Genomic DNA, 18,854 nt, shown 5'->3' on the forward strand with positions numbered 1-18,854 from the left:
CCCTCCAACCCACTAACGACTTACCCCCGTCGCATCCGTGACTCACATTGAGTACCTGTAACGATACCAAACACCAAAACTATATGCGTGTTTAATTGTTTATCGACAGGGGAGAAAAAAAAACCCCGGAGCCGCGAGGGGTTTTTTTGGTTTGGACGCAGGGAGATGTGCAGAACGAATTGCCAGAGGAGAAGCAAAACACGACACGCGCAGCACCACGCATGGACTTGGGAAACGGCACCGCATACGTCATTGGAGGGGAGCACGAGCTGCTTGATGAACGAGTGGTCGCTCGTCTGGTGCATGTAATCAATTGGAAGCTGAAGAAACGCCTGGGGATACAAAGTCGCGCAAACGCGTGACAGGTGTGAGCAACTGTTGACAAGCCGTTCTCGGAAGTGTTCCAAGTCAACGAAAACGCGTGTCCGCCTCATGCTCGCACGCAACAACACACAGATACACGCACACGCACATGCACACGCACACGGATACACACACACACACGCACACGCAAAAACACACACACACACGCATGCCAACACGCACACCAACACACACACACACATGCCAACACGCACACAAACACACACACGAACACACGCACAAACATGTACACAAACACACACACAACCACGCATACGCACGCACGCACACAAAACCACCAATACACGCAATCTCACCTGCAAAACGGTGTCTGGGGAGGCAAACTTGATTTTCGCCTGGCCTTTGTTCCTGCCGTTGCCGGCGTTGAACTTTGTGTAGAGATCGGGCTTAATCTCGCACCCGTGCGACTGCAACATCTCCGTCAGCGCCTCCTGCGTCAAATCTGAACCAGAACGGGTTGGTCGAGTATGTTGAAGAGTGAGGGAGAGGGGTGAGAAGGGGTGGGTGGCGTTGGGAGAAGTGGACGCGCGCTGTGCTGTGGTCGCACTGGCAGAGGAAGAGGTAGCTGTACAAGCGTGTGCAATCAATCAAAATACATGCACACACACACACACACGCACACGAATATATTCACACACGCAAACACACGCAAGCACACGCAAACACACGCAAACACACACACGCACATTTACACGCACGCGCACGCACGCGCGCGCGCAATGTACCTGGTGGAAGGCCAACAATTTCCATGCGGGTGAGGAATGGTTCGGGGAGGTCCACGGTGAAGATGGGGTGGGGCACAGGGCGGCCTTGGCTGTGTGGCTGCGGCGGCTGAAAAACAGTGGCGCCGACGGTGGACAAGTTGTCCACCACGTAGCGCACGAGTTCCAGGGGCCAAAACGCATCAAGGATGCAGTCTAAACGACAAGAGCAAGGGGGGAGCCGAAGATGATATGTGAAAGTCGTTGACGCACAACACGCGCGCATGCGTTGAGAACACACAGGCAAATACATGCACACATACGCACACACGCACACGCACAAGAACCCACTCACGCACAACACGGAACAACTCACTGTGTGCCTGGCCGAGCGGCTGGCATTCGCAGTCGAGAACGCGGTCAACAATGTCCTTGAGCGCAAAGATGCGAGTTGGCATTGATGCGACGCGGAAGAGAAACGACGTGTCAATGACGTGCGGGTGGCGGATGTGCAGGGCCTCAAGGTCAAAGTTGAGCGAGTGCCCAACCAGCACCGTGTCGGTGTGCACAACCTCAAAAATGTGCTGCCAAAAGCAAAGCAGAATCGGTGGGGGGAGGGTGGAGTGTGAATCGGTAGGGGCCGTGAAAACACGTTGGATGAGCAAATGAGGACATATTGGCAGTGCGCATGCGAATGACAGCTTGAAGCACGACATGTGTACACGAGTCGATGCGCACGCAAGTGTACGCACACACGCACGCATGCACAGGTTGCACACACAAAGAGTGCGAAGATTGGTTGCTGTGGTGATGCGTGTGCATTACCTGCTGCACTTGCTCGAGCGTGAGTGCGTTGTCGAGGTTCTCCTGTGTCACGCCGGAAATGTCTGTGCGGAAATCCGTCACATCACCTGGACATATCAAAGCAGAGCAACGACACAACAGCCACAGCAAACAGAGCAGCAGTGGTGGTGAGTGATGGGGAGGGAGTGGGTGAGTGAGTGAGTGGGTGGGTGAGTGAGTGGGTGAGTGGGTGAGTGGGTGCGTGAGTGGGTGAGTGGGTGAGTGGGTGAGTGATAGTGGTGGGATGGCTGAAAGCGCGTGAACGGCAACAGAACAATAATTATTCGTCTATCAGAATGTGGATGGTTCATTGAGCATTGAGTACCAACGACACAACTGCATGTACCTGGCGGCTTGATGTACTCATCAAGAAGAACAACGGGCTCCGCTGGGAACGTGCCTGATCAAAACACCGTCGCCATCATCACAATGCGTGAGGGGGGAAGATGGGGGAAAAAAAGAGGTGTGGGTTGCGACAGCTGGCGTGGCAAAACTGGAGGGAGGCAGTGTTAATGAAATTGGTACTGTTGCGCAACAGGGCAACAACCACCAACACATGCACATTCCCACGCATCGCCACGCAAGCAATGTAGACCCAAGCCATGAGCACCATCACTTGCTTCAACCACCTGTCCACAAGTTCTCCATTCCCACCTGATTTTGTGTAGCCGTGTGCAACGATGGTGACGCGAGCAACAGCGTTTGGCGAAACAGTCGTCTCAACCATCTCGCAATCCATGCCAATAAGTCGTGGAAAGTGTGCTGAGCTGCCCGCCGGGCCACGGGGAGAGCGCGCCTCTGGACGGAGGGGAAGGGAGGTGGTCGTTGTGTCGGTATATGTGTGTATATACATGTGTGCGTGTGTATGTGTTTCGTTAGACAAAAGCGTGGCATGCCCGATTCAAGCTGTTGAGTCATGTCAAGAACAGACCAAAATCCACAAGACACTCCAGTGTTCTGCAGGAAGTACGCCCACTTTATACTACACAACAACACGACAACACAACAACAACAACAACAACAACAACGCACACACACACATGTACACACACCAACACAACACACACACGTACACACCTTGCCAGCCGCCCTGGACTTGACGGCTCCACATGTTGGTGTAAGACTTGTCAAACCGCGAGTGCTGGCGCGTCAGTTCGACCAGCGCTTGAACGTAATCCACACCGCTGACACCACCGTTGCTGCTCGCACGCACACCTTGAGGGCCGCGCGCTGTTGTTGGTGTTGGTGTTGTGGTGGTGGTGGCGGTGGTGGCGGTAGGGAGTGGGGCTGGCTTCGCGCCTGTGCTGGACGGCGCAGCAGCTGGTGTCACCGCACATGTGGGTTGTGTGGGCTGTTGGGGCTGTGTGATGCTGGCGGTGGTGGCTGTCGTTGCAGCGGCAACCGCGGCCTGCATGGCCTGTTTTGCCTTCTTGGCTGCTGGCGTGTCGTCACCACCATCCCCACTACTATCACCGCCAGCGAGGGGCGAGGCAGCACCCCGCTTGCTCGCAGCAGGTGCTGTGGTGGATGCAGACGTCGCCTGCTTCGCAGCGAGCATGGTTGCAGGTGTGCTGGCCGCGAGCCGGTCGCGCGTTCCTTTTGTCATCATGTGTTTCTCTTTCGTCTCTGTCGCAGCCTCGCTGGCTTCACTCTCGCTGTCGCTCTCACTACCGCTGCTGCTGCCGCTGCCGGCCTTGGTGGCGGGTGTCTTGGTGGCTGGCGGGTGTAGAGCTGTCTCGTTCGCCTTGCTCGTGCTCGTGCGGGCGACAGTGGCCGGTGGGGCAGGTGTAGCAGGCGTTTTCCGCAAGACCTTCTTCTGCTTTGGCTGTTCGGCATTGCTGCTCTCGCTGCTTTCCGTGTCGCTCTCACTGCCACTCTCACTCTCGCTGTCACTGCTGCTGTCGCTGCTAACTGCCATCGCTGACGTCTCCTTCTTCGTCTTCTTCGTCTGTTTCTTCTTTGATTCCATCACAGCTTCACCCTTCTTCGCTGTGGCGTCCTTTGCAGTTGGCTTTGATGCTGAAGAGCTGGTCTTGGACGCAGCCTTTTTGGCCGGCGCCTTGGCAGCCTTGGCCTTGTCCCCCTCGTCTTCGCTGCTGTTGCTGCTGTCCGTGTCTGATCCAAGCTCGCTCTCGCTGTTGCTGTCACTCTCCGACAAGAGATCGCTGTCGCTGTCGGTTTCCAGGTCACTCTCAAGGTTACTCTCAATATCATCGTCGCTATCGTCCAGCGAAAACCGGGGCACGCTGCTCTTGTATGTCGTCGGCGTCTTCGAAGCAGGCGTGGTTGTTGCTGGCGTTGCCTTGGCCTTTAATGAGCTTGCCTTGCCAGCGCCTGTTGATGGTGCTGCTGAGGTTGCTGGCGGCTTTGTCGTGGAGCCAGTTGACCCAGATGTACTGGTACCCTGCGTATCATAGGTATGCGAAGGCGCGGTGCAGTGTGGTATGAGAACAAGCAAAGGGCAGGCAACAGCAACACTTGGAAGGAACACCATGCCTTGCATGTGCGTGTGTGGTGTTGTGTGTGTGTGTGTGTGTGTGTGTGTGTGTGTGTGTGTGTGCACGTACGTCGATGACATGGAGGAATCGGCACTTCTTGCCGCGCGTGCACGATCCTGATTGGAAATAGGTGCAAACTGGAGTGGCTTCAGTGTTGGCGGGCGTGGACGCTGTGCTCTTGCTCTTGACGGCATCAGCCGGCTTTGGAGTTGTGGTCGTCGACTTGCGAGCGAGCTTCTTCGCCGGAGGCTTCGGCGACGAAGCAGCGGAGGAAGCGGCAGAAGAGGACGACGAGGACGAGGATGATGACGAGGAGGAGGAGGACGAGGATGACGACGGCGGCGGTGGCGGAGCTGCGCGTTTGGAGGCAGACGACGGTGCCGCGGCACGGGGTGTGGTTGCGCCTGGTTTACTGTGACGGAATCGGCACTTGTGCCCACGTCGGCACTTGCCCTCCAGGAAGAACTTGCAAATATCTTCATCAGCCATCCTTGTGGTTGCTTACTGGGATCGGGTGCTGGGGAGTGAGAGAGTGTGTGTGTGTGCGTGTGTGTGGATGAGAGGAGTGTGTGTGTGTGTGTGTGTGTGTGTGTGTGTGTGTGTGTGTGTGTGTGTGCGTGTGTGCATGTGCAGCGCAAAACACGTGTGGGTGGAAAATTGTATGAAGATTTTAGCAGATGGCCATCACTTTGGTCGTTGCTGCAGAGAGGCCAGCCCAACAAACGCAAGACTGTGCTGGAGCTGCTGCAGCTGCTGCTGATTTCTTTATCTCTCACACACACACACTCACACTCACACACACGTCTTGGCGTGCTCGTCACACGCTGAACCCACACGACAAAGGCATCGTTTGGTTTGTTGCTGCGCTGCGCTGGCCCCGTGTTGCTTGAACGGGCGACCTCAAGGATGTTGTCGCTGGCCGCCACGCACGGCATCATAGCTGTGATTGGCGCAGTGGCAGGGATCATGATTGGCATGGTTGGTGTTGGTGGCATCATCCTCGTGCCGGCCCTCATCCAACTCCCCAACATCAGCGTAAGTGGAAGCAATGTGTGTGTGTGTTTGTGTTTGTGTTTGTGTGTGTGTGTGTGTTTGCGTACGTGTACCTGCTTGTGTGGGTGTGTGTCTACCTGTCCTGTTTCTGTCTGTGTTTGTTTGTTTGTTTGTTTGTTTGTTTGTTTGTTTGTTTGTTTGTTTGTTTGTTTTTGCTCGAGTGCTCACATTTGTTTGTTTGTTCACCTTACACCCAACATCACCAGGTGCAAGAGGCCATTGCGTCATCGCTGTTCTCGTACATCTTTGCTGGCATTGCGGGAACCGGGTCATACATGTACGGGTCGACCATCTCGTGGACACACGCGCTGTGGCTGCTGCTCGGGTCTGTGCCCGGCGCCATTGCCGCGCCGTTTGCCCTAGACCACATCTCAGACCTCGCCATCAAGCTCGTGCTGTACACCATCATCCTCCTGTCGGCCATCTTCTCCACGTATCGCAGCGTCGTCGAATGGAAGCAGACGCACAGCGAGGAGCACCGGCGGTCGTCCTCGGGCACGTTTGTGTCGCGCCACAACTCCTGGGAGAACAGCGACGAGGAGCCCTCCATCAGCGCTGACAGCGACGCGTCCTCCCTGCACCATCGCCATCATCACCACCATCACCATCATCGTCATCGTCATCAGCACGAGGGTGTCAGCACATCTAGAGATGGAGGGCTGCCCACATCGACGCTGCAGAACGAATTTGGGGACGCTGACGTCTTTTACGACGAAGACGCAACAGCCACGGGCACACGCGCGCAAGGCGATGCAGATGATGCACAACAACAACAACAACAACAACAACAACAACAACAACAACAACAACAACAACAACAACAACAACAACAACAACAACAGCAACAACAACAACAGCAGCAGCAGCCGCAGGAAGAAGGATGTGAGGGCGAGGGAGACGGTGATCGGATGGCGACAGCCAACGGATGCATCGATGGCGATAGTGCCATGACCTCGAAAGACGAGGAGGCAAATAGCCAACTTGTCATCACAGGGCCCGTCACCACCAGGTGTGGACTGCGTCGTTTTGGTGTGTGTGTGTGCGTGTGTGTGTGTGTGTGTGTGTCTGTCTGTCTGTCTGTCTGTCTGTCTGTCTGTCTGTCTGTCTGTCTGTCCGTCTGTCCGTCTGTGCGTGTGTGTCTGTCTGTGTGGAATCGTTGACAAATACGCATCATGTTTCCCTCTTGCAAGACGTTGATTGTGAGGGTGAAGCGTCAGTCCTAACGCTGTTCGTCTTCCTGTTGCGGCCTTCTTGCTGTGTTAGGGACATTGTGCTGCGGTTTGCAATTGGCGTGTTTGTTGGGTTTGCAAGTGCCTTGACGGGGTCAAGTGGCCCTGTTCTCCTGCTCCCCATCCTCATCAGCCTCAGATGGGATATCTTCATCTCCTTGGGGTGAGTACGCGACGCCTTGCGGGGGGGGGACGCAGCGAGCTGCCGTTGTTGCTCATCTGTGGTGCTGTGGTTGTTGGTATAGTGATAGTACTCCTTGCTTCTGATACACCCCTGCACATTCCCATGCACCCTACTCACAGCAACGCGCGCTGACATGCACCTTCACGCAACCATATGCACTCCCACGCACTCCAATGCACATGCACACACATGTACAGGTGTGCGCAGGCAATACAGATCCCGATTGCGGTGGCGTCTGTGATTGCATATGTGATTGGGCGGCCGGGCGTCATCGACTTTGCCATTGGCGGTGTTCTCTCCGCAACCCTCGTCCCCCTTCTTTGCTTCGGTGAGGTAGCTGCCCTCCCTGAGGTGGTCTGTGTATGTCCTGTCTGTGTGTCTGTGTCTTTGTCTGCGTCTGTGTCTGTGTGTGAGAGAGTGTCTCTGTATGTGTGTGTCTGTCTGTCTGTTCCTGTGTCTGTGTCTGTGTGTCTGTTCCTGTGTGCGCGCGCTGGCTGGTGTTTTCTGTGCAATGAATGTGTAACATGCTTATGTTCGCCCTGTTGGCCTCTGAGCTAACGCATGCACACGTACACACGTGTACACACACACACACGTCCGTGTACGATTGCAAACACACGCGGGCAGGGGCGTATCTTGCGCATCGGTTGGAGGCGACAACGCTGAAGCTCGTGGTCAGCGTTGTCCTCGTGGTGGCCGGTGTCGGCCTCTTCTCGCAGCTCGCAGTGACAGAGCTGTCGTGATGTGAATTCCAGCTTGGACACACACACGTGTGTTTTGTTTGTGAAGGTTATTGCATCCCACCCTGCCTGCCTGTGTGTCCCTGCCCTTGTATGTTGTTAAACAGCTCGTGTGTGTGTGTGTGTGTGTGTGTGTGTGTGATTGATTGAGGTCTTTTCATGTCACACGTTTCCAGTTCGCTTGCCTGCCTGCTCGCTATCGTTCGTTTGATCGCTGTAACTGATGTTCTAATTGATGTTTTCATTGCTCGCGTGGTATTGGATTGGTAGCATTGCCACTGTGGCTTTTCATTGTATTTGCACTTTCGCGCTTTGTGACTGAAATCAGAGTTGACATGAATCAAGAGCAAAGGCATCTCAGGTATCTCATCTTTCCACCCACACACACGCACGTGTGTGCTGCAGCTGGCTGTGATAAAGTGGGTGAGCAGCAAACAAACCCAAAAAAAAAAAAAAAAAAACACACACACACACACACACACAAAAAAAAAAACAAAAAAAAATTAACAAACATGCAAGAACCTACAAACAAGCCGACCTTCTATTTCATTCCAGTGCTTGCAGGTAGTGTTGAGCGAGTACCTTCTGTTGTGAATGTTTAGGTGCTTGAGTAAAGGGAGTGAAGCTAGCTAGCAAGCAAGCTGTCGTGACAGTGTCCTGAAATTCAAAGTCCCAAAGCAGCAAAGCGACCACTGGCTGGAACCAGCTTCCAGCGCAGCGTGCTGCTCTCATTGAAGAAGTCAATTTTGACTTTTACAAGAGCAATTTTGCCTTTGTTTGCTGTTGCCAAGAAGAAGAAGTGAAGCGAGCGAGCAAGAAGGCACCAAGAAGGCAAGCAACCAACCACACCAAGAAGCAAGCAGGCAGGCAGGCAGGCGATGCTGGAAGAGGCCGGCACGGAGGCGAGCAGCAGCTCCTTGTTTGACCTCCTCGCAACCCAATCCGCTCGGTAATGGCGAAGAAACCCAATAGTGCTGCTGTACTTTGTCTCTGAGAGCACTTGCCCCCACGGTGAACTTGTTGTGGCGGATGGCATGACATCTTACACTTTGAATGGTCGTTCGTTTGACTATTGGATGCATGTCCAACTGCACGAATGGCACTGGCAGGTTTCGGGAGCTGTACTTGCAAGCAGAGCGAGATGCGGAGGAGGCCCGAGAGCGGGAATGGCATGCAGCCGTCAGAATTCAAAGGTGTGTCGCATGGTGGATGATGGGCACTTGCGTCCTTCACGCACGCACGAAAAACGCACTTGTAAAAACGCATGCAGAATACACACACACACACACACACACACACGCGCTTACACCCACACACCCACACACCCCACACACACACATACACACACACACACGCTTGGTGTGTGCTTTGCCGACAGTTGCTGGAGAGGATACACAGAGAGGAAAGCGCTGCAGCGGCTACACGATGCTGCAGGAACCATACAGAGGGCGTTCCGCGGACTCATGGGCCGCAAACGCTTTAGAGTCACAGTACGTATACCACCAAATCAGCCCACGGCTGTACCCCACGCGAGATCCCCATCCGCAATTGCACACGAGCACTGGAGTGACCATCGATTCGTTGCTTACATATTTTATTGATGGCACACATTCACTCTTGATGCACTGCGTGCATTGAAAGGTGAAGCAGCAACTGAAAGATCTCAGAACAAACCACTACAACACCATGGCCGCGAGAATACAGGTACGCTGCACGAGGCTGCATGTTGCAGGCACTCAACTGAAATACACGACCCGTGTACCTGCGATGATCCCTGAAGGCGCTCATGTGCAGTTCGTCGCGTGCATACTTCATTGTACGCGTGTGTCTTTGTAGGCTGTATGGAAAGGGTATTGCGAACGGAAACACGGTCTGGACTACTACGCGCGAAAAGCGTACCTCGAAGCCCTCCGCAAACACAATGCCGACATCAAGTGAGCTGCGTCTCGTCGCGCGCGTGCGTGCGTGTGCGGTTGCGTGTGTGTATATGTGATGTGTGCGTGCGCGTGGGTGTGTACACTTGTGCGGTTGCGTGCTTGTCTGGACCACACAGCTACCGATCTAATGCGGTGGCACACGACACGATTCCGTGCGTGAGCAGACATGAGCTAGACGAGTTTGAGCGGGAACAGGCCGCCCGCCGTCAAGCCGCACAGGAAAAGGCAGAGAAGGTGCCCATTCGTGCCTTTTGTGCTTGTGTGTTGTGTTGTGTTGTGCTTGTGTCCTTGTTGTGTGTGTGTTGTGTTGTGTTGTTTGTGTCTTTGTTGTGCGTGTGTGTCTGTTGTGTCATATGTGTCATATGTGCGTGTGTTCGCCGTCAACGTCAACTGTGCATCTGTTCATTGAGCGCGCGTCGAGTTGTGTTGCGCGTCTGTGGCGCATGATACCATCCCCAGCGCTATGCTCACACCACCCCTATTGTTCACATGGTGGTTTCTCTGTGCAGAAGCGACGGTTGAGGGAGTTAGAACGGCAGCACGTGCTGTTGTCTACGCGAGCGGTGAGCCGGATGGAGGCCTCCATGCTCACATACTCTGTCGCAGAATCAACAAACAGACACACACACACACACACATACACACACACACACGCACACACTCACACACACACACACACTCACACACACACACACATACACACACATACACACACACTTACACTCACACACATTGCAATGCTCACGTGTGTTCTTGCTGCACGTTTGACAGCAACGCGGGGTGCTGGCTGTGCAAGAAAAGGGGCAGGACATGGAGGTGACTGTCAGAACCGTCAACAAACTCCAGACACTGCGGGTACGTCTGCGTGGTTGTTGTGGGCGTCTCTGGCTGTGTTGCCTGTGCATATCTGTTTACGAGTATGCCTGTGTCACCTCCTTCTGCCCCACCTACTGTCAGCGCATTGGAGTGGGTCCATAATGGCTATCCCATGCAACCACACCAACACCTCATAACCCCCGCCACACACACACACACACACACACACACACACACACACACACACACACACACACACACACACACACACACACACACACACACACACACACACACACACACACACACACACACACACACACACACACACACACACACACACACACACACACACACACACACACACACACACACACGCGCGCGCGCGCGCGCGCGCACAACAGAAACCGCGGCCGCCGCCCGGCCCGTCCCCGCGCAAGACCGCATCGACAGCAGCACCTGTTGACGCGTCTCTCCTCTACAGCAAACCACAGGGCCCGTTCAAGCCGCCAGAGCACGTCGTACGTATGAAGACGCGCGCGCCCCGCGTGACCCTCAAGCGCGCTGAGCCGTACCTCTCCCCTGTCGACCCGTCAAAGGTGTTTGAACGCGCGTCTGACGGAGTTGCAGCAGAGGAGGCGCACCAGCCGCGCTTTGCCGGGTTCAGCAAGACACACAAGCGCGAGGAAGGGCATGTGCAGTCGGTGTTTGCATCGACACCATACATTGGAGAGGGGCCTGGCGACTTGCGGCAAACGTATGGCCGGCAGACGTTTCGATCGGCGGAGCAGGAGCTAAATGCGTCAAGCAGCACCAGCAACAGACTCGCCTTCTCCACAAACGTTGGAAGAATCAGCCTATTCGACGAGACAGAACCATGACATGCGATATTGGCAACCCTTTGTTGTGCTACAACACCGTTTGTTTTGTGTGTTGCGTGGCTGGTTGGCCTGCCCTTGATTCGTCAATTCCACACACCGCAAATCCCCCTTTGGTTTGATCTTGTCGCGCGCTTCTCTCCTGCCTGGTCAGTTGGTATGTGATGCGTTGGTGTGGCTGTCACCTCATCACCGACATCACGTTTTGTGCATTAGAACATCAACTGTGTATTGGGTGTTGGAGGAAAGCGGGAGGACGAGGCACAGGACAGGTGGGCAAGGTAGGCAGCAAACAAGAGCGCAAGGAGACGGCACACATGTGCACACGCAAACATGGCAACACGAAAACGAGCAGAACAGTGCAGCACCACGACAGACACAGCGCACGCAGAAACACACGCGCTGGTCGTGGCGAGGGAGAACGAAAAGCCATGGAAAACAAACAAGAGCAAGCAAACACGCAAGTGGGCAAACAAACGCACGTGCCGCCGTCATTGCGGCAGTGGCGGTGGCTTGTGCGTGCAAACAACGCACACGCACACGCACACGCACGCGCACACGCACACGCACGCGCACACGCACAAAACAATGGAGAGAGGCAGAGAAGGTGAACGGGCCGAGGACCGTGTTAGACCGAGAACTGCTTCGGGGAGACCTTGCAGAGCTGCTGGATGTTCTCTGGGGTGAGCGGGGCGTTGACAGCGAGGTAGTCCGGCATCTCGCCGCGCTCCTTCAGCGAGCTCTCAATCGCTTGCTTCACCGCAAACACCACACTCGACGCCATGCACGTTGGTGGCTCGCCAGAGGCTGTGGCAGGGTGGGGATTGTTTGGGTGTGTGTGTGTGTGAGAGAAGGTGCACATGGGTACACGTGTGCGTATGTGAGTGCGAGTTTGAACACGTGCTCATGTATGCGTGTCGATGCATGTGTGCGTCACTGCACACATACGTGTCGATGCATGCATGCATGTCTCGTATGTGCAGGCATCTGGTGACGGAAGCACGAGGCCAAACGACATACCCTTGGAGCGAAGGACGCCAACCGGGTTGGGTGCGTTTTTGAGGAGGTTCACGCGGAAGTCGATGGGAATGTCTAAGGTCGGAAGGTACACGGAGGGGGGGGGGGGCGAGTATTGTGCATCATGTCGAACGCATTGTTACAGACAGTTGGACGAGCAAGTGGACAGGTTGACAAGTAAACAAACAAAGCAAACAAAACAAACAAAGCAAACAACCAAACAAACAAACGCACAACCAACACACACACACACACACAAACAAACAAACAAAGCAAACAAACAAACAAACAACCCAACAAGCAAGCAAGCACACACACCCAAAACACACCCTTTGAGGATGGGGGCTTGTACTCCCATGTGCCGTCGGTGACGAGGCGGCCAGACTTCTTGTCGTAGAGAATCTCTTCGGTGAGGAAGTAGCCAAGACCCATGACATACCCGCCCTCAACCTGACCAATGTCAATGGCAGGGTTCATGCTGGCGGTGGCAGCCGCGGCAGCAAGAGGCATGTGTGTTGGAGGGAGCGGGTGAAGGAGAGAAGAGGGGCACGATAGCGCCATTCCAGAGGCAAGCAGTCACACACGTGCAATGCACGACTAGAGACAAGTACACAGACCAAAGCAACAAACTTACAGGTGAACACGACGGAGCACGAGCAAACACACACACGCACACACACACACACACACACACACACACACACACACACACACACACAGACAGACACACCAGCATACCAAAGCATACCAACCTCTGGCCGCAGTCGAAGAGAATGTCGGTGCGGAGGATCTGCACTTCACCGGTGAGAATGTCCACCTGCACCTGGTTGGCAACCATGCCGTACGAGTTGTAGTCAAAGCCGCCCTCAGCACCGGGCTTGGCACACCACCCGCGTGCACCAAGGTCGATGCCTTGGTCCTTGGCCATGCCCACAATCTGTTGGGGTGCACGCAGCAATGAGTGAGGAGAAGTTGTGGGGTGGGGGAAAGTAGTTGGGGGCGGGGCGGGTGTGAGGAAGATGAATAGTCAACACGAAGAAACAACGAGGAAGCACACACACACACACACACACACACACACACACAAAATCAGGCAGAGAAACACACAAGCTGCCACCCATTCATTGCCATCCCCCCCCCGACACACACGAGCGCGACCAGCTGACCTCCTCCCAGGACGCGTCCGGGTTCTTTGAGCGGAGCGGCTTGAGGGCAGTGTTGATCTGCTGGCACGCGTCAATGGCGGCATACGAGACGGCGTCGGAGGTGCACGAGCCGCCAGTCGGGGTGTTGTTGCCGTGCAGCATCGATGTGTTGCTGTGCACGGCAACTTGCTCCATCTTCAGGCCAAGCTGCTGCGCCACAACCTGGAAGGTGTAGCAGGAGGGTAAGTAGTGGGTGACAACGGGTGGTTGGTGGTGGTGGTGATGATGAGACAGGTAGGAATGAAGGTGGGAGCGAGATGGGCATGCGTCGGTCAAGCAGGCGAAACAAAAGCTAAGCACATAAACCAACACCGACCTACCTTAGACTCTCACATTCCCACACCCCTCCCCACACACCCACCCACACACACACACACACACACATATGCTGGAGTTTCTAACCTGTGCGAGCTTTGTGTCGAGGCCCTGGCCAATCTCGTTGCCGCCGCAGGTGACAGCGACAGTGCCGTCGCCACCGTTCACGAGGACGTGCGTGGACACGTGGTAGAACCCGCCCACGCCCAAGCCGTACTTGTTGGGCGCAATGGCAAACCCTTGCTTCCTGCCATGGTGACATGCAAATCGGAGAGGAAGGGTAGGTGTGCCCCCACGGAGGAGAACAAAACAATGACCAAGGTGTGAGTGGAAGGTGGGGGGGGGGAGAGGAAGGGTTGTGGGGCAGGATCTTTGCACGGTCACAAACAGACAGACACGCATGCGTGTACGCACGTCCATGTGTTGTTGGCGTTGTACTGGTCGACGGCCTTCTTGCGTGCGTCGTAGCCGATGGCGTCGAGGAACTGCGACCAAAGATGCGAGAGACTGCAGTAGCGCAGCGTCATCCCAGTCGGCGTGATCTGAACAGGTAGAAAGGCGGAGAGGGAGTGTGTGTGTGTGTGAGAGAGAGAGAGAGAGAGAGAGAGAGAGAGAGAGAGAGAGAGAGAGAGAGAGAGAGAGTGTGTGTGTGTGTGTGTGTGTGTGTGTGTGAGTGAGTGTGTGCGTGTGAAATGCGTGGAGGAAAGCAAGGGTTGTATGTGGAGGAAAGCAAGGGTTGTGTGTGGAAGAAAGCAAGAGTTGTGTGTGTATGTGTGTGTGTTTGCGCAACGAGGGAGGGACAGGATTAGAGTACATTGCCAGCTCATGCAATAATATGCCACAATGCAACCCGCACAAACAAACAACGTTTGTCATAGTTACCTGCCCCTGCTGGTAGACGTTGTTCTGGCGGAAGGTGGATGGGTCCACCTTGAGCGACTTGGCAAGGTGGTCCATGACTGTCTCCATCATGTAGACGGCGGGCAGGCAGCCGGGGGCGCGGGTGGCGGTGTTGCTTGGCGTGTTGGTCTGGCACACCGTGGAGACAACCTGCCAGTTGGGGCAGTAGTAGGCTGCGTCGCACGCCGTCTGGCCCTGGCCCATTGTGCCGTCGCTGTCAAACACATACGCACCGGCATCCGCATACCTGTTCGGCATCAAGAAGCGGTGGGCGAGACGAGGCGAGACGAGGGGTGAAGGAAGGCGAGGGGGGAGCAGGTGGGAGAGGGGAGAGAGGAAGAGGAGAGACAGGGAAGGAAGGAAGGAAGGAAGGAAGGAAGGAAGGAAGGAAGGAAGGAAGGAAGGAAGGAAGGAAGGAAGAGAACATAACCAACCAACAGTCCGACAAATCAACAGACAGCACAAGAACCACGAGGCAGTCGGTTGCGACATTGCCCTCATGAGTCCGCCACCATTCTCCGACCAGGAAGCAACGCTTGCACTCCAGTGGCAACACGTGTTTGTATCACGTGTACATTGTGTACGCACCACTGCATGTCGACGGCGTGCAGCTTGGACTTGAGGGTGCCCACCTTGTACACGCACTTGAACGGGTGGCTGAAGCAGTAGTTGGGCGATGATGTGTGGCGACATGACATGGGAGCCAAGGATATTGAGTTGGGGAAAACAAAAATGACGGATAAAGAGCAGAGCCACGCTCAAAGACAGACAGAGAAACCCATCTACACACACACACACACACACACACACACATACGAATGAACACACCGTTTTCCGACGAGGCGCATGTTGCTGTGGAGCTCAAGCACGCAGCGGACAGGGAGGTTGTGCTTGTTGGCCGCGTAGGCAACCACAGTCTGCACGAAGCATCAAACCATCATCAGCGGCAGCAGCAAGTGTGTGGACAAGCATACGCAAAGCGAAGCAAGGATGTAAGCAGCGTGAGCAACGCACAAGTTGAAGCCCAAGGCTAACCACCAAGCCAAGATTGCCCTCTGTTGCTCACAACGTTCTTCTCACTGTTGTCACCACAACAACCACCACGGCCACCAGCACCAGCACCACCACCGCTGTCTCGTATTGCGACGACAGCAGCGAGGCAACTGACCGCGGTGAACCAGGAGCGGGTGATCTTGCCGCCGTACGAGCCACCAGCACGCTTCATCACCACGTTGATCTGAACAAAGAACGTATGTGTGCATGCGTATGAGACCATGTGTGCACGTGACAAGAGCATGAGGGTGTACACGGTTCACTGGCGTCACAAGCCGCGCAGCGGACAACGTATGCTTTCTATGAACGTTAATACACGCACAGTTGCCAGCAAAGTCACTGCACCTTGCTAGCTGGGAGGCCCGTGGCCTGGCTGGCAAACAGCTGCGTGTCGGAGACGTTCTGCGTTGAGGCGTGGAGCTCAAGGCCACCGTCATCCTGAGGTGATGCGATGCGCGGTGATGATGATGAAGCGCGCGGAGGTGGGGACGTGGGTTGAGGATCGGGGTTGACTGAACACAAGGACATGATGACAAGCACACACACAGACAGACAGAGAGACAAACAGAGAGACACATACAAACACATACAGGGACACAGACACACACAGACGCACAGACGCACAGACGCACAGACACACACACACACACACAAAGGATAGACACACACACACAAAGGACAGACAGACAGACAGACAGACACACACACACACACACACACACACACACAAAGGACAGAGAGAGAGAGAGAGACACACACACACACACACACACACACACAAAGGACAGACAGAGAGACAAAGTTAGTGTTGGCAGGTGCACATGGGACGACGAGAAACGTACGGTGGGGAAGGCCATGGCTGTCTGGGTCTCCATGTAGAAGTGGTACTGGGAACCACAGGACACCTCGCCCTCAATGACGTGATCGCACTCCTGCAGCGCCGTCTTGATGTCCTTGCCTGCCATGGCAGCCACGTTGATGGTTGAGCGGGTATTGTTGGTCAGGGAGGCGGTAGGGGGAGGGGGGCAAGCTGACCGTGGCAACAAAAGGCATACGCCTCCTGCCATGAAGAAAAGCTAGCGCTCACAGACAGACACACACACACACACAGACACACACAGACAGGCGCTGTGCCATGTGCGGGCTCACCTGTCTTGACGGGCGGGACCTGCGCGTCGAAGAACGACTTGTTGGCGATGGCATCGTCGAGGGTGGTGATGACGGGCTTCACATCCGTGTACTTGGCTGCACAGCAGACACACAGCAACAGCGGCAAAGGGGGGGGGGACAGAGGAAGGTGAGAGGAAGGTTAAGGGCCGACGGGGAACAACGAACGAAAAGTGTCTCAGAGAGGAACATAGGCGAAGGTGTGCGTGAGCGATGTGCGTGCGCGGTTGCGTTGATAGCACGCACAGACACACGGAACACGCAGGCGGAAACACACAGACGCATGCGAACCTGTGACAAGCTTCGCAGCTGCGTTTGCCTTGGCCTGGGTGGTGGCGAGGACAACAGCGTACGCCTGGCCGTTGAACAGAATGCGATCGCCAACCTGGGGCGCAGCAAGCAGCAGAAAGGACAGAGGGGAGTTGTTTTGGGAGGTGTATGTGTGGTGTGAGATGCGTGCGTGTAGGTGCGCGAGCGTGGTGCTCCTGCACTATCTCTCGTCAGTCGTGTGTCTGCAACCGTGCATGTGGATGTGGATGTGCGCATAAACATTCATGACAGCAGACCTTGACGAGGCACGGCTCCTGGTCGGGGCCGTCACCGCCAACGGGCGATGTCACGCCCATGTCATTGCCCAGAATCACATCAACCACACCGTCCATGTGCAGCGCGGCGCTGCTGTCCACAGAGGCGAGCGTGCAGTTGCCTGCCAAACCCGTGTGTGCGTGTGTGTGTGTGGGTGTGCGTGTGCGTATGCGTGTGAATGAGTGAGTGCGTGAGTGAGTGAGTGAGTGAGTGAGTGAGTGAGTGAGTGAGTGAGTGAGTGAGTGAGTGAGTGAGTGAGTGAGTGAGTGAGTGAGTGAGTGAGTGAGTGAGTGAGTGAGTGAGTGAGGGAAATTGGGCAATGCACGCGCGCGTGCATGTGTGCACGTTGCAGCACGCATGGAAACGACGCCGTAACGTGTGATTATTATTATGCACACACGTGCACGGCCACGCCCTGTAACGAGAGGGCGAGCGCACCTTGCTCTGCGTGGACAAAAGCGGCAAAGAGGGAGCCTGGGCGGATAAACGCATCATCCGTGTACTGCGCTTCGCCAGTCGTCTGGTGGTGCACAGAGAAACAGAAAGCGACACAGAGAGAGGGAGAGAAAGTGGGGGAGAGACGTGAGATATTGTACGAAGAAGAAACGATTGCCATTACTACATGTGCGCGTGTATTGCCTCGTGCGTTCCTTGTGTACGCTCGCGTGCGTGGTACCCTCTCCTCCCCAAAACACACGTGCACATGATGCAACTGACCTGCATGAACGCGGAGACTTTTGGCAGCGGCTGGGAGACCGGGTAGAGGGACGGGTCGGTGTCGTAGCTCTGCTCGCCGCTGGTGACGGGCCGCACATACGGCTTTGCAGCAGAGGCAACCCTGCAGTGACGACAGGGAACGGAAGGAACGGAAAGCAGGGGGGAATGGAGGAATGGAGGAGAGGAGGAATGGAGGAGAGGGGGAAAGAAATAAGTGAGTGAGTGAGCTCGCTGGTGCGTGGTCATTACCTGTGGCGGTGACACGTTCAGTGCAAAAGGGCGGGCTAGATATGTGTGCGAGAACGCGTGCACGCGTGTGTGTGTGCATCATGTGCTGACTTTGGGCTGATGGAGGGGAGGGCAGCGAGCATGCTCTTGTAGAAGAGAGTAGTGAGGAGGGAGCGGCGGTACGGCACAGACGCAAACGGGGCAGGCGAGTCCGGCTGGAACTGCAAGCGCCGACATGCACGTACATGCGTGTGAATGTACATGTGTGTGTGTGTGAGTGAAGGGAATGCAGTGAAAACACGTGCTCGCGAAGCAAGAGGGAGAGAGAGAGAGAGAGAGAGAGAGAGAGAGAGAGAGAGAGAGAGAGAGAGAGAGAGAGAGAGAGAGAGAGTGTGTGTGTGTGT

General features: G+C 55.4%; 4 protein-coding genes across 4 annotated transcripts in view; 2 read left to right on the forward strand and 2 right to left on the reverse strand.

Annotated features, from left to right (window-relative positions):
* Nucleotides 1-5,035, reverse strand: part of PTSG_12192 (uncharacterized protein) — a 6,656-nt gene extending 1,621 nt beyond the window's left edge. Inside the window, exons 1-9 of the mRNA XM_004994640.1 lie at nucleotides 4,496-5,035; nucleotides 3,006-4,332; nucleotides 2,583-2,726; nucleotides 2,275-2,328; nucleotides 1,911-1,996; nucleotides 1,462-1,669; nucleotides 1,110-1,301; nucleotides 681-826; nucleotides 249-332 (exon numbers count right to left, since the gene is read on the reverse strand). Of these exons, the coding sequence (XP_004994697.1) occupies nucleotides 249-332; nucleotides 681-826; nucleotides 1,110-1,301; nucleotides 1,462-1,669; nucleotides 1,911-1,996; nucleotides 2,275-2,328; nucleotides 2,583-2,726; nucleotides 3,006-4,332; nucleotides 4,496-4,915 (2,661 nt within the window). The 5' untranslated portion in view covers nucleotides 4,916-5,035. The remainder of the gene's footprint in view (nucleotides 1-248; nucleotides 333-680; nucleotides 827-1,109; nucleotides 1,302-1,461; nucleotides 1,670-1,910; nucleotides 1,997-2,274; nucleotides 2,329-2,582; nucleotides 2,727-3,005; nucleotides 4,333-4,495) is intronic.
* Nucleotides 5,036-5,332: 297 nt separating this feature from the next.
* On the forward strand, nucleotides 5,333-7,635 carry PTSG_04605 (uncharacterized protein; the record flags this gene model as incomplete). Its single annotated transcript, XM_004994641.1, has 5 exons — nucleotides 5,333-5,461; nucleotides 5,686-6,488; nucleotides 6,743-6,871; nucleotides 7,090-7,220; nucleotides 7,520-7,635. 5 exons carry the CDS (start codon nucleotides 5,333-5,335, stop codon nucleotides 7,633-7,635), a joined length of 1,308 nt encoding a protein of 435 aa, XP_004994698.1.
* Nucleotides 7,636-8,393: 758 nt separating this feature from the next.
* PTSG_04606 (uncharacterized protein) lies at nucleotides 8,394-11,413 on the forward strand. Its single transcript, XM_004994642.1, has 9 exons — nucleotides 8,394-8,581; nucleotides 8,742-8,825; nucleotides 9,011-9,122; nucleotides 9,274-9,336; nucleotides 9,469-9,566; nucleotides 9,734-9,803; nucleotides 10,079-10,132; nucleotides 10,341-10,424; nucleotides 10,790-11,413. Exons 1-9 carry the CDS (start codon nucleotides 8,511-8,513, stop codon nucleotides 11,264-11,266), a joined length of 1,113 nt encoding a protein of 370 aa, XP_004994699.1. The 5' UTR covers nucleotides 8,394-8,510; the 3' UTR covers nucleotides 11,267-11,413.
* Nucleotides 11,414-11,471: 58 nt separating this feature from the next.
* The window catches only part of PTSG_04607 (uncharacterized protein), a 13,159-nt gene continuing 5,776 nt past the window's right edge, over nucleotides 11,472-18,854 (reverse strand). The window contains exons 17-35 of the mRNA XM_004994643.1: nucleotides 18,562-18,671; nucleotides 18,223-18,343; nucleotides 17,944-18,025; nucleotides 17,487-17,626; nucleotides 17,212-17,305; nucleotides 16,903-16,998; nucleotides 16,596-16,711; nucleotides 16,099-16,191; nucleotides 15,869-15,937; nucleotides 15,529-15,617; nucleotides 15,289-15,357; nucleotides 14,683-14,947; nucleotides 14,215-14,342; nucleotides 13,888-14,047; nucleotides 13,447-13,647; nucleotides 13,033-13,217; nucleotides 12,610-12,758; nucleotides 12,284-12,355; nucleotides 11,472-12,070 (exon numbers count right to left, since the gene is read on the reverse strand). Coding sequence (XP_004994700.1) covers nucleotides 11,892-12,070; nucleotides 12,284-12,355; nucleotides 12,610-12,758; nucleotides 13,033-13,217; nucleotides 13,447-13,647; nucleotides 13,888-14,047; nucleotides 14,215-14,342; nucleotides 14,683-14,947; nucleotides 15,289-15,357; nucleotides 15,529-15,617; nucleotides 15,869-15,937; nucleotides 16,099-16,191; nucleotides 16,596-16,711; nucleotides 16,903-16,998; nucleotides 17,212-17,305; nucleotides 17,487-17,626; nucleotides 17,944-18,025; nucleotides 18,223-18,343; nucleotides 18,562-18,671 — 2,418 coding nt within the window. The 3' untranslated portion in view covers nucleotides 11,472-11,891. The remainder of the gene's footprint in view (nucleotides 12,071-12,283; nucleotides 12,356-12,609; nucleotides 12,759-13,032; nucleotides 13,218-13,446; nucleotides 13,648-13,887; nucleotides 14,048-14,214; nucleotides 14,343-14,682; nucleotides 14,948-15,288; nucleotides 15,358-15,528; nucleotides 15,618-15,868; nucleotides 15,938-16,098; nucleotides 16,192-16,595; nucleotides 16,712-16,902; nucleotides 16,999-17,211; nucleotides 17,306-17,486; nucleotides 17,627-17,943; nucleotides 18,026-18,222; nucleotides 18,344-18,561; nucleotides 18,672-18,854) is intronic.

The sequence above is a fragment of the Salpingoeca rosetta genome (genome assembly GCF_000188695.1).
Source record: "Salpingoeca rosetta unplaced genomic scaffold supercont1.10, whole genome shotgun sequence".
NCBI lineage: Eukaryota > Choanoflagellata > Craspedida > Salpingoecidae > Salpingoeca > Salpingoeca rosetta.